General features: G+C 38.8%; 1 protein-coding gene across 1 annotated transcript in view; it reads left to right on the plus strand.

Annotated features, from left to right (window-relative positions):
- Positions 1 to 3,552: 3,552 nt before the first annotated feature.
- Positions 3,553 to 18,104, plus strand: part of LOC126236405 (acyl-coenzyme A thioesterase 9, mitochondrial-like) — an 85,966-nt gene continuing 71,414 nt past the window's right edge. Inside the window, exons 1-2 of the mRNA XM_049945698.1 lie at positions 3,553 to 3,894; positions 4,012 to 4,064. Of these exons, the coding sequence (XP_049801655.1) occupies positions 3,824 to 3,894; positions 4,012 to 4,064 (124 nt within the window). The 5' untranslated portion in view covers positions 3,553 to 3,823. The remainder of the gene's footprint in view (positions 3,895 to 4,011; positions 4,065 to 18,104) is intronic.

Raw genomic sequence — 18,104 nt, forward strand, 5'->3', positions numbered from 1 at the left:
TTTAATTAATTAGTCAATTAATTTTGTATCAAAATTGTGCTTGTATCGGTGAGGAGTAGAGAGGAGATTTGGGGATTTCCCAGAGGAGCAAGGGAGGAGGAGGGTGAGGGGGAGGAGTGGGAGGTTCTCAGAAGTACAGATTATTCCCAGGGGTCCTAAATCAATTTGCATAACAAAATGTCAAAGGGAGGGGAAGAGGTCATAAATCAACAAGTTTGTCTCTGAATGTATGCTTGCACCTGAATGTATGCAACCCACACAAACAAAATGTGCCAGAACGGACTGTATGCTACTACTTACAAGATTTGTCACCTCATTAACAATTCGTATATTATCAGTTTTCTCCTGATGATGCCAAATTCCATATCATTGGGCCTGCAGGAATTATTGTTTATCGCAGAAAGCAAACATGTCCAGAACATTTTTCCCTTTTGTAGTAACAGGTGAATTATACCTGTTGCTAGGGGTGCATTATTTTGCCTATGGACAATTCTGTATCTACAACAAATGATTTGCCTATCGAGTTGGACTTCTTTGATGCATATAAAACTAATTCTGAAAATTTTGGACATGTTTCCTTTCTGCATTTAGTGACTCAATTAATATTAGCGCTTTAAAACAGTAAAATTCAATTTGTTAAGTCATTTAATTGTAAAGCGTGTTGACAAAATGTACATCCTTGACTTCTTTCCACATTGCAGAGATTCCTGTCCATGGGATTATGGATATAAAAAAAATCAGACAGCAAAATGACAAGAACATTTTTATCTTAATACAATAACAGTTCAAACTCATTTGTACTGGAACTGTTGCTGCTCACATTGTTTTTGTCATAGTTATACAAGACCAGCAGAACAAATTATTGAGCTTTTGTACCCAAAATGTTTAAAAATTTATATGTCCTGAAATTATTTTTCTGGTAGCTGAACAAACATTACTTCTCGTCATTACATCACACACTGGTAAGGAATCACTTCAAACTACACTAATGCCAATTGAACATTAAAATTTCGATTAATACAATATACTAGTGTAGACGTTTTTTTTAAAAAAAAAAGTGGTGAAACGTGTGTTAACTCAATTTACCATACTTATTGGATGGATCATCCTAATTAGAATAGAACTATTTTCATATGCAGCATGTAGCCATAGAAGCATTTGAAGGAGGAGGAGATTAGTGTTTAACGTCCCATCAGCAACGAGGTCATTAGGAACGTAGCAGAAATTGGTATTAGGGAAGGATGGAGAAGGAAAGCGGCCATGTTATTTCAAAGAAACCATCCAAGCATTTGCCTTTAGCGATTTAGGGAAACCAGGGAAAACCTAAATCAGGATGGCTGGTAGCGGGTTTGAACTGACGTCCTCCTGAATGTGAGTCCAACTAGCCTTTTCCATCAGTAGCATTTGAAAGATGTATTTATATTTTCACTTAATACCATACCTGCAAATTCCTGAGCCATTTTAGAGACAATAAACTATTGTATTAATTATGGTAGTTCAGCAGTCTGTCATAGAGAAGCTGAGACTGCACTCTATATATGCCAGAGGAGTACTCAAGTAAGGCCACGTGAAACATCTCTACATGACGCATGGAACAAGCGACAAATTAATCTTAGTTATCATTCATGCTAGATTAGCAGTGCATAATAGAAAAACAGAACAAGAAAAAACAAAAACAAGAAAGCTCAGCCGGCCGGAGTGGCCAAGCGGTTCTAGACGATACAGTCTGGAACCATGCGACCGCTACAGTTGCAGGTTAGAATCCTGCCTCGGGCATGGATGGGTGTGATCTCCTTAGTTTAGTTAGGTTTACGTATTTCTAAGTTCTAGGGGACTGATGACCACAGAATTTAAGTTCCATAGTGCTCAGAGCCATTTGAACCAAAAAAGCTCGGATTATTGCAGGAAAGAAAAAGAAATAGGTCACGCTCTTTTCCAAGGAACTATCCTGGGATTTGCCTTAAGACATTTGGGTAAACCACGAGAAGCCTAATCAGCGTGACCATATGGAGATTTGAGTCGCCATCCCACTGAATGCAGCTCCACTGTCTTACCAAGTGGAGAAACAGGAAGTATTTGATATGTGCCAGGTGAGTCCTCAGAGAAAAGCAAATGAAACGCGTTGAATGCTACCAAATAAATACGGAGAGATAGCGAACAGTTTAAAAATGGATAAACAAAGACAAATAAGAGAAATTGCCATCTTTTTAAGCTGAGGTACCTGTATAGGATATATTAATATATCACAAATTTGAATCAAAACACACCGAGCAAGGTGGCGCACTGGACTCGCATTCGGGAGGACGACGGTTCAATCCCGCGTCCGGCCATCCTGATTTAGGTTTTCCGTGATTTCCCTAAATCGCTCCAGGCAAATGCCGGGATGGTTCCTTTCAAAGGGCATGGCCGACTTCCTTCCCCATCCTTCCCTAATCCGATGAGACCGATGACCTCGCTGTCTGGTCTCCTTCCCCAAACCAACCACCCCAACCACCACCAACCACCATGAATCAAAACAGCTAAGTCGAGTAAATAAAAGGGTGAGTCTTTTGGCACGCGGTATTGAAAAAAAAAATGTTGGAAATCCTATTTTCTGACTTGAAGGCAATAAGAAAATGGGTGTTGTTGTTCCAAAGTTAACTTCGATTCAGATTTGTTATTGGAGGTGGTACATACAAAAGGGGACTAGTGGATTCTGTAGAATAACTGTGCCTTATCGTCTTTTAGCCTAGTCTGATACATAGATTTTAATTTTGCATTGAGAATAAAGACACATGGTATTTGTTTGATCTAGAGATAGAATAATAATAACAATAGCGCTAAGGCCTTATATCTAATGAAAAATATATCGCTGTCTCACTATTTTACTAAGACTATTAAATATAAATAATTCAATTTCACTTTACACAATCGAGGGAAGGAATCAGCTGGTTTAAGGCTCTAGGAAGTATTGCATTTAGAAGTCCCAGGATAAAAAGTTACCTGTGGATTACCTCTATCAGCGAAACAAAAAGAAAATATTCAGCAGCTATCTCCAGATCTTATCTTTCCCCGGAAATTTTCCTTTGCTTTCAAATTGTCGCAGCGATGCCACAGATTTTGACGTGCGTCACAGGAAGGCAGTGACATGACATGTCACGGGAGTTCCGAGGTTCGGAGGTTGATTGAAAAAGAACACTTAAGTCGTTGGCCGGCGCCGGCATGTTATTCGTCTTCTTGGAGCTGAACTTCGGAACTTTTGTATACATGGAAGTGGATATATTCTAAGACGAACATTATACGGAGCGGACCCCCCATCCCGTACTCCCTGTACTTAAGGGATGACATTAGGAGAAAAAAAAGAGAAAAGGCAAAGAATTATTGCACCTCCATGTGTCAAGGAGATAGCGCGGCTGATGGAAGCCTTTGAATATAATTTTATTGTACATATATGCAGTTTTCAAATAAAGAAATACACCAAATACGAAATTTACTATGATTACAAATTGCAGTTATTACAACCTTTCCGTTGGCAGAAAAAGTGTTTTGTAGGCTGTCATGGTCAAATATAACCATGGCCTCAGTCAGTTCACGATTCGTGCAGGATGCCGTCTTGATGAGTCAGTCCTTGGCGAACTGTACTTGATACAGCGATTATCGACTACAATTCAGTCTGCTGTCACTGCATAACACAACTGGCATCATAATTCCAATAATAATCGGCGAATTAACGACGGCGAGAAGAAAAGCAAAGTACGATGACAGGGGCCAAGTGAATGTTTATCGGCATATCGAAACCCACATGTCTGTACAGTAGTGGTATAATACATTACCGCCACTTACCATGTCGTCCTCAGCGCTAAGAAAAATTATAAAAGCACGTTTCTTGTTAAGTACAGAAACGAACTTAGTCAGGTAAGTTGGAGCATTTTTATTTCACGAGTCGCCTTTAACAACAGTTCTGGAGACGCAAGTTCGCATTCGTACACGTCTGGCAAATACTCTTTTGCTATAGTATTTTCTCCTCAACAGAGGCGTGGTTTGTCAGTACAGTCAGGAGGCTCCTGTGGAAACTGTAGAAGATGGTAAGTAAACCTGAACGATATTGCGTTTAGCAGACGCATTTTTGTTTTCAGGGGATGCGCTTCCACTGCTAAAAGGTGCTTACTCTCACTGACAGCTCATAAAAGCAATTATAACTCCTGCATAGTTAGTTGTTTTTGGACTGCACGTTATTATAAATATCTGGCCTTCCCTTCCGAATCTTGCACATTAGCACTGTGCTTTCTGTGTTAAATAAATTTACCTAAATAACAGTGAAGTACGGGCATAACACATGATTGTACTATGTCCATTTTCGAGTGGGGTTCCAGCCAAGCTACTGGTCTGCAATCTCCAGAGTTCATATTCAGCGCATACTGTAATAACGCATTGATTCTAAATTATATCTAACATTTTTTGAGTAGCCTGTGTTCACACTGTTGTATAGCCAAAGTCAGGGAAGAAGACTGTGGCGAGTGATGAAAGCATGTATTCTCTTTACAGTGAACTTTAGTACTAACTCAAGTATCTTGCATGGACACTTTATCCACATTAACAAAACTATACAATTCGGGAGTGTCATTTTTCTAGTACTTTAGCTTTTGTGTATGAACTTTTTTTAAAATAATTGCTCTTTGTAAATTAATAGCTTCATATCTAGTTACATGGAAACAAAAGCTAGCTTTCAGAACTTCTTTCACAATAACATGTATAATTACAGGTTTGTCAAGATACAAAATCACTTACAAAATATGATATGCACAAATTTACAATTGATTTGGGCATTTGTTTAAATGTGAACTAGGGGGTGCAGTAATAAAGCACTGTCTTCAGGACTTGTGCAGAAATTAAGCTTTATGTTGAGCACACCATAAAGGATTATAGAGAGCTGTATGAAAGACCACTTCCCACTACCAGTAATCACATGTCCAAGAATGCCCTTTGTACAATTTCTCAAAACTGTGGAGTGCAAAAATATTACATAGATAATTGTTTAAGAAAATACAAGGTCTCCTGTATATATCTCCTGCATTCAGAGAACAGTTCTGAAAAATACTTCATGAATTTGTGTTCTGTCTGGTGCTGAACTGTACATTACACAGCAAATTTCATAGCATTGTTAAAAAAAAACCTGATCAACTATGTTCATCCTGTTAAGGCTTCTTGTTTTTGCTCATAGGGGAATTTGAGACTGTAATGATTGTTTAACAGTGATAAGCCAGTAATTATAAGTAAAAATGCATTATTGGTCTTTGAGCATCTTTACAAGCAATCAGTGTGTTAAAAAATACCTTCATAAATGTCAGAACATAAAAGGACAATAATTAAAAAATAGATATACTGCACAGTTATGTAAATGACAATAACAGTAAACTATTAGCCTATGTAACAGACAATTAAAAGATATATGCACTACATAACTAGGTAACTGACAAGGCAGTAAACAAGGAAATAGTTAGAATGAAGACAAAAAGTATGAAACAATTATAAAATACAAGTATACCCAAAAAATAGATAAAATAGGTACAAGTATCCAGCCTGTTGTTTATTAATAGTTAAGTCATTTAAGAAATGTAGGTCTTTATTTCGCACATTTGTGGAACCACCGATCAAAGTAAAATTGGTTCATGTATCATATAAATAAATTGTTTTTCTTTGTGTAACTGCAATGTAATTATTTACAAAGGTGATGTTAAGGCATTAGGAAATCCTGTAACAGAAACTTGCCTTACCTTTCCCTACCTCTCTTCCCCCCCCCCCCCCTCCTCTTATCTCCTAAATTCCAGTCATTCATGAATATTTCAAATTTTGTGTGTTTCCCACATCCTACAAGTTTTTGTCAAAGTCTTGTATGTGTATGCATGGATCATGTCACACACTTTCTTGTCAAAAACATATTCACACGATGTCTGTGAATTCTTTGGCAATTTGAAAAATTATGGGAGAATAGTTCTGATGAACATATAAATTCTGAGTGGAACATTGAAACAAGAGTATCATCAAATGATTGTTCCTGAGCGAGTTCCATTATGCACATCATAATCTGAATCTGAATGCTGCACCCTGGAAGGTTCTTGCACAGCTAGCTCATGAAACCAGTTGCTGCTGCCAGAAAAGTGTATTAGCAGGTGTAGTTTTAAGAGAAAGTGGAAATATATATTACACGACACAGATTGATGTACTGCATACGCGTTTCTAGCATATTTGACACAAAAAAGTGGCAAATAGCAAATAAATGAATAAAAAATTTAATACTGATATGAGAAGGCAAACAAATTGAATCAAAATGACAATGAAACACACACCAGTGAACACTGCAAAAATAACACTGTTCCAAACAGGTTGATGCCCAATCGTTCATCAGCTGTGTAGACACACAGTTACACACTACTCCACCAGAGTAATACAACACTTCTTGATGCAAAGACCCATCAAAACATTTAGTATCAACTGCTGTATGTAACATGGACATAGGAACACAGTTATGGTGGCTGTGGGAGAATAGCTGTGGCAATAACACTTATGCTTGTTGTTATTATGCCTGATAAGGCAGAAGCCAAACCTTTGCTATGAAAATAAAATTAAGACAAGTAAATTTTGATAATTTAGGGTTGATCAGAGACAGTGAAAGAAACAGTGAAAGGAGTGGCTGTTACTCAAGCAATGAAGGTGAGTGCCGAATTGTACATATTAATGAATGAACTGTGAACAGCCCTTTGAATACTGTAATCTTGGCACTCATAAATACATACACTATCATTTTTTGATAGGTTATTATCCTGGAAAAGGAAATATCCTGTTAAACAGGTTCATTGAGTATAGTGATGTTTCCAGCTCACAATTGGAAAGTTGTTAAATGCAAGAAACTTAAATATATCATCAAATAAATCTATACAAAGCATGCAAAGCTACTGATGGTCAGTTTGACTGCTCCTGACAGTAACCGTTACAAGGATGACATAGGGTGTAAAACAGGAGATGTCATCAATTGGCAGCAATGCACACAAACAACTGGTAATAAATTACTTGCTCATCAAGTGAAATCAGTAGAACATCATGGCAACTCTTTCATTTATTCGGTATATCACACGTGGTGATCTGTAAATGCCACCTTGAAGGAGTGTGGAAGAAATCAAATTGTACATTAACAGGGAGAAAGAACTGAAGCCTTCTTCTGTAAAGTATACAACAAATTATGACTAGTGCTAATCTGCTTACACTGATGATTACTTCCAGGTTACTGTAATGTATGTATGTATTAATTACAAGAAAAATGGCTGCTCTGAGAAAATGTCAGTGTTGTGTCTCTTAAAGTATTCAGTTGCTAGAATGAAATTTTCACTCTGCAGCAGAGTGTGTGCTGATCTGAAACTTCCTGGCAGGTTAAAACTGTGTGCTGGACCAAGACTTGAACTCGGGACCTTTGCCTTTTGCAGACAAGTGTGTGGTAGAGCACCTGCCCAAGAAAGACAAAGGTCCCAAGTTCGAGCCTTGGTCTGGCACACAGTTTTAATCTGCCAGAAAGTATTTAGTTGGTATTTTTATGCAGTTCTAAACACAGAGAATTTATATGACTGCAGAAACTGCTATCAGCTGTCCATTTACTGGCAAAGACAACATCTACTTGATGTAAACATTAGAGTCATGTTGAATTTATATCCCCAAGTCTAAATATTTGGATAAATTGTAGTAATGGCTAATGATGTATTCTTTTACTTTCAATAACAGCAAGTTCAAATTCCTGATGGTGTCCACTGGAATACCTGTTGTCCATTGAACTCTAGAGAGGTATGCATAGTCTCTGTTGATGATGGTTCTACTTCTAGTAATTTGGTTGTGAATTGCTAAGTTCATCATAAACTCATTCGTGTCAGTTATCGTGAATACCATTACAGAGTATAGGTATTGACACAAAGGTGTAATAATCCATGGATCCCAGAAGAGGCATATGGAAGATGCTTGGTTATCAACTGTACACAATATTTTTATTGTGCACTTCTGTAGAATAAATTCTTTATTGGCCTTAGCTATGATTATCCAGTAGAACAATATTGAGTGAAAGTATGTTCTCAATAATACAATGTGAGAGATTTCGGACTACAAAGAGGGCAGAGCTGAACATTCTGATTAATCACATTATGGTGCTACCTTACCTCAGTTTTTAACTGTATGGATTAATAAGAATTTAATGCAAGGAGGTTGTGTGGGCACACCAGTCCCAACTTACAGTAGCTGTAAGCAATTTTTTGTTTGTTCACAATTATATAACACAAGTTTTTATAAGATGAAGGATTACACTGTTTGGTGTGAGCCAGTTGTAAGCTTGCGCCACTGTACTCCTGGCTTTGTCTGGTATAAATTTGTTTCTGGCCCTTCATCAATGTAGTTACCAGCAGTAAACATCACAGTTTTTGAAAAGCTCTCTAAAGCCTTTTGGGACTTGGTATTTAATGTTTGCAATCTCAAATTTAGTTTTATTCCTGTCGTATCATTTGTTTTCCGCTATTGAGATATGACTCAATTCATGGTATGGATATGCATTTAACATCATACCCTGTTAGTCAACCAGTAATCAACAAATATTTCATAACACAAATAAAATATTTTAAATTTGTACGCACACTATGATAGTGAAAGTAGAGAGAGCTGGGATACTGGAGCTGCAATAAGCTACCTGTTATGGTTATCTAAATACTTCACTGTTAACATTTTAAATGATAAAATATTAAATCACCTTGTAAATTGTAAGTGAGAAAAACAACTGCCAATTTTTTTATTTTAAGGGTTTCTACATATCTCTTGATTTTCTACTGAGGAATATTGTAGAAGAAAGAGGCATTGTGCCAAGAATATTATACTCTCCCAGCAAGAATTGGAGATGTGAAGCTATTTACTGAGAATGGAAACCCAGTACCATAAACGGATTTTTTTTCTATCAGTCTTCTGGCTGGTTTGATGTGGCCCACCACGAATTCCTCTTCTGTGTTAACGTATTTATCTCAGAACACCACTTGCTCCCAACATCCACAGTTATTTATAGATATACTCCACTCTCTGTTTTCCCCCGTGCAGTTTTTACCATCTACAGCTCCCACTAGTGCCATGTAAGTCATTTCCTTATGTCTTAACATGTGTCCTATCATTCCATTCCTTCTTCGTGTCAGTGTTCTCCATATCCTCCCCCCCCCCACCCCCCTCACTGATTTTGTGGAAAACCTCATCTCCTACCAGTATCAGTCTACCTTATTTTCAACATCCTTGCTTATAGCATCACATCTGTAACACTTCATCACAGATGAAGTATTGGATTTACTTCCCCTTAAGGGCACCACCACAGGGTTGGACACTTTCAAAGGTGTTCAAAGAGCTGTTGAAAGTGCTGGCCTGATTTGAAATAAGATGGTTTCTGCCACAGATGTGGCTCTGTCTGTGGTAGGAGTCAATGCTGGATTAATAACACAGATGAAAGTACATCTGAAACATGTTCCTTTGAAAGACTTATGATCTCGTTGCAATCCACTGCATCTTTTATCAAGAGAATCTTTGTGCCAGGTACATTAAAGTTAAAAATGGTGTGGATACTAAGTTTTAAGCTATAAATCCCATCCTTTCACGAGACCTTAGACACAGAGAGTTTAAAATTTTTCTTGAAGAGTGTGGCAGTCTGTATTGTGATCTCCATTAGCATTGTGAAGTGTGTTGGCTAACCAGGATAAGGTGTTAGATTGGGTTTTCGAGTTAAGAGATGAAATAGCATTATTCATGACAAATTAAAATAGTCCACTTCTTGGTTACAAGAGAAAACCTGATTTTGTGACTTAGCTTTCCTTGCTGATTTAATTTAAATAAATCATTCCAAGGCAAGGGCCTCATCATAATAGGAATGTATTGTAGTATCAAAGCTGTCCAAATAGCATTGGATCTGTGATACATGGTGCATTTTCCGAAGTTGTCACATATGTGTACTCCAGATATTAGTCTCTCTGATGAATATGTGCAGATCCTACAACATCTTCTTAACCAGTTTGAGTTCAGGTTTCATGATGTAGCAACATCACCTACTATGTTTCTTTGCAACCCTCTATTCAGTAAGTCATAAAAGTTCCTACCGGCTACCAAATGGAACTGTTAAATGTACAGTGTGATGATTTGTTGAAAGACAAGTATTACCACAAGGAAGACCTTGCTGATTTCTACAAGAATGTTAGCCAAACCAGATTTTGTGGTTGTACGCACTCACTCCACAGATATTATGTATCTTTGTTTCAACTTACATGGGAGACCAATTCTCATCTGTTACAAAATTAGCAAAGTCCAAATCCTGAAGCACCTTGTCAGATCACAACCTAACACCCAGTCTTGGATTACAAACATCCTAATATTGATAAACTAGTTGAAGAAAAATGAAACAGAAAATGTCTACATAATTGTTCTGTATACTAGCTCTCTTTTAAATGTAGAAAAAATAGTATTATGCTCTGTTCTATTTATGTTATAATATGATTGTCCTACAGTCACATAGATACAAAATGCTGTTGTGTTGTGGTCTTCAGTCCTGAGCCTGGTTTGATGCAGCTCTCCATGCTACTCTATCCTGTGCAAGCTTCTTCATCTCCCAGTACCTACTGCAACCTACATCCTTCTGAATCTGCTTAGTGTATTCATCTCTTGGTCTCCCTCTACGATTTTTACCCTCCACGCTACCGAGCGAGGTGGCGCAGTGGTTAGCACACTGGACTCGTATTCGGGAGGACGACGGTTCAATCCCGTCTCCGGCCATCCTGATTTAGGTTTTCCGTGATTTCCCTAAAAATCGTTTCAGGCAAATGCCGGGATGGTTCCTTTGAAAGGGCACGGCCGATTTCCTTCCCAATCCTTCCCTAACCCGAGCTTGCGCTCTGTCTCTAATGACCTCGTTGTCGACGGGACGTTAAACACTAACCACCACCACCACCACCACCCTCCACGCTGCCCTCCAATACTAAATTCGTGATCCCTTGATGCCTCAGAACATGTCCTACCAACTGGTCCCTTCTTGTCAAGTTGTGCCACAAGCTCCTCTTCTCCCCAATTCTATTCAATACCTCCTCATTAGTTATGTGATCTACCCATCTAATCTTCATCATTCTTCTGTAGCACCACATTTCGAAAGCTTCTATTCTCTTACTGTCCAAACTATTTATTGTCCATGTTTCACTTCCATACATGGCTACACTCTATACAAATACTTTCAGAAACGACTTCCTGACACTTAACTCTATACTCGATGTTAACAAATTTCTCTTCTTCAGAAACGCTTTCCTTGCCATTGCCAGTCTACATTTTATATCCTCTCTACTTCGTCCATCATCAGTTATTTTGCTCCCCAAATAGCAAAACTCCCTTACTACTTTAAGCGTCTCATTTCCTAACCTAATTCCCGCAGAATCACCTGATTTAATTCAACTACTTCTATTATCCTCATTTTGCTTTTGTTGATGTTCATTTTATACCCTCCTTTCAAGACACTATCCATTACATTCAGCTGCTCTTCCAAGTCCTTTGCTGTCTCTGACAGAATTACAATGTCACTGGCGAACCTCAAAGTTTTTATTTCTTCTCCATGGATTTTAATACCTACTCTGAATTTTTCTTTTGTTTCCTTCACTGCTTGCTCCATATACAGATTGAATAACATAGGGGAGAGACTACAACCCTGTCTCACTCCCTTCCCAACCACTGCTTCCCTTTCATGCCCCTCGACTCTTATAACTGCCATCTGGTTTCTGTACAAATTGTAAATAGCCTTTTGCTCCCTGTATTTTACCCCTGCCACCTTCAGAATTTGAAAGAGAATATTCCAGTCAACATTGTCAAAAGCTTTCTCCAAGTCTACAAATGCTAGAAACGTAGGTTTGCCCCAAGGTCAGCTTCTACCAGTTTTTCCATTCGTCTGTAAAGAATTCGTGTCAGTATTTTGCAGCTGTGACTTATTAAACTGATACTTCGGTAATTTTCACATCTGTCAACACTGCTTTCTTTCGGATTGGAATTATTATATTCTTCTTGAAGTTTGAGGGTGTTTTGCCTGTTTCATACATCTTGCTCACCAGATGGTAGAGTTTCGTCAGGACTGGCTCTCCCAAGGCTGTCAGTAGTTCTAATGGAATGTTGTCTACTCCTGGGGCCTTGTTTCGACTCAGGTCTTTCAGTGCTCTGTCAAACTCTTCACGCAGTATTATATCTCCCATTTCATCTTCATCTACATCCTCTTCCATTTCCATAATATTGTCCTCAAGTACATCGCCCTTGTATAGACCCTCTATATACTCCTTCCACCTTTCTGCTTTCCCTTCTTTGCTTAGAACTGGGTTTCCATCTGAGCTTTTGATATTCATACAAGTGGTTCTCTTTTCTCCAAAGGTCTCTTTAATTTTCCTGTAGGCTGTATCTATCTTACCCCTAGTGAGATAAGCCTCTACATCCTTACATTTGTCCTCTAGCCGTGCCTGCTTAGCCATTTTGCACTTCCTGTCGATCTCATTTTTGAGACATTTGTATTCCTTTTTGCCTGCTTCATTTACTACATTTTTATATTTTCTCCTTTCATCAATTAAATTCAGTATTTCTTCTGTTACCCAAGGATTTCTACTAGCGCTCGTCTTTTTACCTACTTGATCCTCTGCTGCCTTCACTACTTCATCCCTCAAAGCTACCCATTCTTCTTCTACAGTATTTCTTTCCCCCATTCCTGTCAATTGTTCCATTATGCTCTCCCTGAAACTCTGTACAACCTCTGGTTCTTTCAGTTTATCCAGGTCCCATCTCCTTAAATTCCCACCTTTTTGCAGTTTCTTCAGTTTTAATCTACAGGTCATAACCAATAGATTGTGGTCAGAATCCACATCTGCCCCTGGAAATGTCTTACAATTTAAAACCTGGTTCCTAAATCTGTGTCTTACCATTATATAATCTATCTGAAACCTTTTAGTATCTCAAGGGTTCTTCCATGTATACAATCTCCTTTTATGATTCTTGAACCAAGTGTTAGCTATGATTAAGTTGTGCTCTGTGCAAAATTCTACCAGGCGGATTCCTCTTTCATTTCTTACCCCCAATCCATATTCACCTACTATGTTTCCTTCTCACCCTTTTCCTACTGACAAATTCCAGTCACCCATGACTATTAAATTTTCGTCTCCCTTCACAATCTGAATAATGTCTTTTATTTCATCATACATTTCTTCAATTTCTTCGTCATCTGCAGAGCTAGTTGGCATATAAACTTTTACTACTGTAGTAGGCGTGGGCTTCGTATCTATCTTGGCCACAATAATACGTTTACTATGCTGTTTGTAGTAGCTTACCCGCATTCCTATTTTCTTATTCATTATTAAACCTACTCCTGCATTACCCCTATTTGATTTTGGTGTTTATAACCCTGTAGTAACCTGACCAGAAGTCTTGTTCCTCCTGCCACCGAACTTCACTAATTCCCACTATATCTAACGTAACCTATCCATTTCCCTTTTTAAATTTTCTAACCATCTGCCCGATTAAGGGATCTGACATTCCACACTCCGATCCGTAGAATGCCAGTTTTCTTTCTCCTGATAACGACATCCTCTCGAGTAGTCCCCACCCAGAGATCCGAATGGGGGACTATTTTACCTCTGGAATATTTTACCCAAGAGGACGCCATCATCGTTTAACCATTCAGTAAAGCTGCATGCCCGCGGGAAAAATTACGGCCGTAGTTTCCCCTTGCTTTCAGCTGTTCGCAGTACCAGCACAGCAAGGCCGTTTTGGTTAGTGTTACAAGGCCAGATCAGTCAATCATCCAGACTGTTGCCCTTGCAACTACTGAAAAGGCTGCTGCCCCTCTTCAGGAACCACACATTTGTCTGGCCTCTCAACAGATACCCCTCCGTTGTGGTTGCACCTACAGTATGGCTATCTGTATCGCTGAGGCACGCAAGCCTCCCCACCAACGCCAAGGTCCATGATTCATAGGGGGATATGCAATTGTTCATAATCTGTGACCAATATATAATTGAAACATTCAGCATTACAATTATGATATCCAAGACATCAGTTGTGTTATTAACACCAGACCTGTTTGCTGCATCCCACATGCTTCTTTCCCTGCCAACACCAGTACAGAAGACATAGACATCACATACTGAACTCTTCTTCCTTTGGAGCATGTACAGAGCTGTGGACTGATGTCATACCAGCACTACCCGTTCTCCTTTGATAGAGTCTATAGATGTAGACTAGGCATACACTACTAATGAGAAATTTAACTTTTATTTTATTGACAACCGGCCCGAGGATCTGATGATTCTGATCTCAGGCTCTGAGATAAACACTCAGGCTTGGGCTGAAGTGTCTGTGAGCATAACTCTGCCAAGGTTTAGCACTATTCATGTGTCTCATGGAACTTTGGGGCCTAGTAGGCTAGCATATCACAGATGGGTTGTTGGAAAGTTTACTGCACTTGCAAGTTCCTCACACGTTGGAATTCTGATCTTAATGAAAGGCTGCTGGGAGCAGTGGATTAAGGGTACCTAGGTAATGGCTTTAGGTCATGAGATACATCTAGCTACTTCTGTTTCTGTGACTTTCTGTACAAAGTTTGGCTGATTACACATTAGAAAACCAATTGCTTCCATTTTCTAACGTTTTGGGAGAATAAACTGCAGATAGAAGAGAAATTAAGTTACATTAAACGGACTATAGTAGGATTATTAGGTGCGGAAAAAACAGAGGCCAAATGAAGTTAAAATTAAATCACATATTTCATTACAGAGGAACTGAGCTGGGAGAAAAGTCAGATGAAAACTTAGTTGTAAATTTAAGATTAAAAACAATACTATAGATGGAGAAGAGATCTTAGACATAATAGCAAGACATTATAATAAAATGTTGCATGAAAATCATTTAAGTCTATGCACCAATGTCCTCCCACTCTGATGAAATGACAGGAGCTTCTGCCTTTACTACTTGTTTCAAAGATTAATTCATTCCATAGTCCTTAATGACCCAATAAAGCTTGTGACATCATTTCTGCAAGGTCCTGTGTCTTTTGTTTTTCTATCTTGTGCCAGTAAGACACTGACACTGCATATTTTCCTGTACCACAATAAGAGCCCTCAATTTATTGCACGAACACAAGATACCATAAATAGCAGGGCGGAACAATGAGTTCACTTGACAACAAACGGTAGTCTACCAAGCAGAGTTTTTAAGATAAAACAAAGTATCATAGCAGTGATAGCAGATCACAATGGTAAACAACATAGTCTAACAATGTTGATGTTGAAATGGTAATTGATCTTTATCCCAGACACAAGGCATATGGCCATGCCACGCCACTAAGGCCTTAACATGACATTGCCCTGCTCTTGTGTGCTTCCCTCTCATGAGAGACTGCCCCAAGCTGCATAGCCATCTCTGATGGGCCTGTATCAATAGTGCTTATGGATACTATATCCCTCCCCATTGGATTCAGCACAATAGGCCAAAATGACCCTGCAGCACTGACAGTCCCCAGTCTGGGCACAGCCTGGCCACTGGAGCATCTGGCTGAGAGACCCTGGTTGTGATCTCCATTAGAGGGACTTGTGTCAGTTGGAGCAGGAGGTGTGGCTGTCATAGTATTGGCTCAAGTTGCTACAGAAGTGACAGAGGATGAGGGGAGGGAAGGGGGGGGGTGTATTGGTGGTGGTGGTGGTGGTGGTGGTGGTGGTGGTGTCACCACCAGAACATCCTAGTGTGTGTAAACACAATGGTTGTTAGGCTCATTATGTTCTTGACTCTGGAGGCAGGAGATGGAACAGCATCCTTGGCTGACAGCTGTGAAACACCTCAGTCAGGCTCCTTCCATTAGTCACCATTGTTCTGTAAGTGTTAAGAAATAGTTAGAGCTGTGTTCTTGGAGGCCCCGCAGAAGTTTTCAGCATCTGCAGTTCAAATGTCATGATCTTACTTTCCATTTTGCCATTGCTTCAAGGGTGAATAGTGCTAATTTCCTGTGTTATATACCATTCTTATATCAGAAACCCTCAAAGTTCTTCATTCTAAATTGTGGTCTATGGTCATAAATTATTGTCTGAGGAGGTCTTCAATAAAAAAAAAATTAAAAAAAAACTTTTGTTCATTGCCCTAACTGATGTTTCTGTGGTAGTGGATATAATTTTATTAATATAAGGGAAGTTTGACAATGTGTTCACCTGCACAGACTTCACCACCACCACCACCACCACCTTCATGGAACTGAGGAAGGGACCACCAAAATCAATATGGAGTCACTACATGGATGTTGACAGAGATGCAGAATGATGGTGAGGCTTAGGCGATAAACATATTGGGAGCCCAAGCTTTTCAGTCTTGTCATTCCCAATTGGCTCTGGTGGAGTGAAGGAAAAACTCATTGTTTCAATACTGTGGAAAAATGGTGACATGACACTGCTGATCATCAGCTGTGGAAATCATTATGCCATTTAATAGTTGTACTGATGGCATATCAGGAAAAAGTGTTGAGCTGCATATCCACAAGGTGTTTTTTCAGCCATTCTGTTATGTATATGACAATCTGTAATGAGACTGAGCTGTCACTTGTAACTTGAGCAATGATGAGGGATGTCACAGGGAAGTTGTTGATTGCTGAAGTTCCAAATCTAATTGTAAGCAGATAACTGTATCCTTGTATGATGGTCCCTAACCCACAGGTAATTGGGTCTAGGCATCAGTGCTTGCATGTTTCCCTGTTAGCTTTTAGTAGATGGCATGGTTGTACTAATGTAGATACAGAGCTCACCACTGCAGTATTTGAGCTGTCTTTTCTGAGATTTGTTGTCCTTGGACCAAATGATCCAAGGAATGGTTTTTGGTCAGTGACCAAATGGAATTTCACATCATTCACGTATATGAAATTTCTTTAGTGCAAAAATTACAGTAAGTGCCTCATTTTCAATTTGTGAATAATTTCTTTAGACTGCTGTTAACGTCTTCTAAGCAGAATGAATGGGCAACTCTGCTACACCTTGATTTTGAAGTGCAAGCACCGCACCTAGACTATATTGGGACACATCTGCTGCTACCACTGATGTTTTTCTAGGTGTGTACATGGCTAGAAAGGGTCATGATTGGAGTTTCCATATCAGTTTTTGGAATGGTAATTGTCATTCCTTTAATCAAATAAACATTAAATCTTTGTAGCATTGTTTGTTGAATGAATGCAGGAGATCTACTGCTTCTGTGATAAATATTGAGTAATGGCTGAGTTTCCGTAAGAATGCTTGTAGTATTGATAGTTTCTATGTGTATGGCAGTACACTGATAGCAGCTACATGGTGCACTTCGTGTATGGTGCCTTTTGTACTAATCCATGCTGAGGCACTCTACTTTCTTTTTGAAATACTTATATTTGTCAATGTTACACTTTAGGTTGGCTTCTTAAAGATGACAAAATATTGGGTGCAAATTCTCCAGGTGCTCAGTTTTGCTATGATCTGTCTCTAAGATATTGTCAGGTAACTTGTGCAACAAGTGAAGATGCTCATAGTTGCTCAAGATAATACTGAGAAATTGTTGGCACAATTTTGACACAACCAGAAGCAGTATATTTTTGCACAAACCAAAGGACTTTCGGTAACCGTTATATTTTGTGAATTTTTGTCTAGTGGCAACTGCAGGCAAGTATCTTCTAAATTTGTTTTTAAGAAATACTCCCCTTGAGCTAATTTTGATGGCAATTCTTGTGGCTTTGGGATTAGACATGAATCTATGATTGACTCATAATTAATTGTTGATTTTAAATCTCCACATTATCTTAGTAATTCACTTGGTTTCTTTCTTACTGTTGTCATTATATCCTAATTACGTGACATGAAAGGTTTGAGAATTTCCAAGCTTTTTTGGTGGTCAGGTTCTTCTTTAATTGATTGTGTTGCTGCAGTTGGCACTAGGTATACCATGCAGAAATTGGATGTTGCTTCAGGCTTTAAAATGATACGCACTGTGAAATTGTTAGCATACTCAAGACCTGGTGCAAATAGTGACTCAAATTCCTTATGTAAGTATTTTAGGGTTTGAAGAGA

The sequence above is a fragment of the Schistocerca nitens genome, chromosome 2, assembly GCF_023898315.1.
Source record: "Schistocerca nitens isolate TAMUIC-IGC-003100 chromosome 2, iqSchNite1.1, whole genome shotgun sequence".
Classification (NCBI taxonomy): domain Eukaryota; kingdom Metazoa; phylum Arthropoda; class Insecta; order Orthoptera; family Acrididae; genus Schistocerca; species Schistocerca nitens.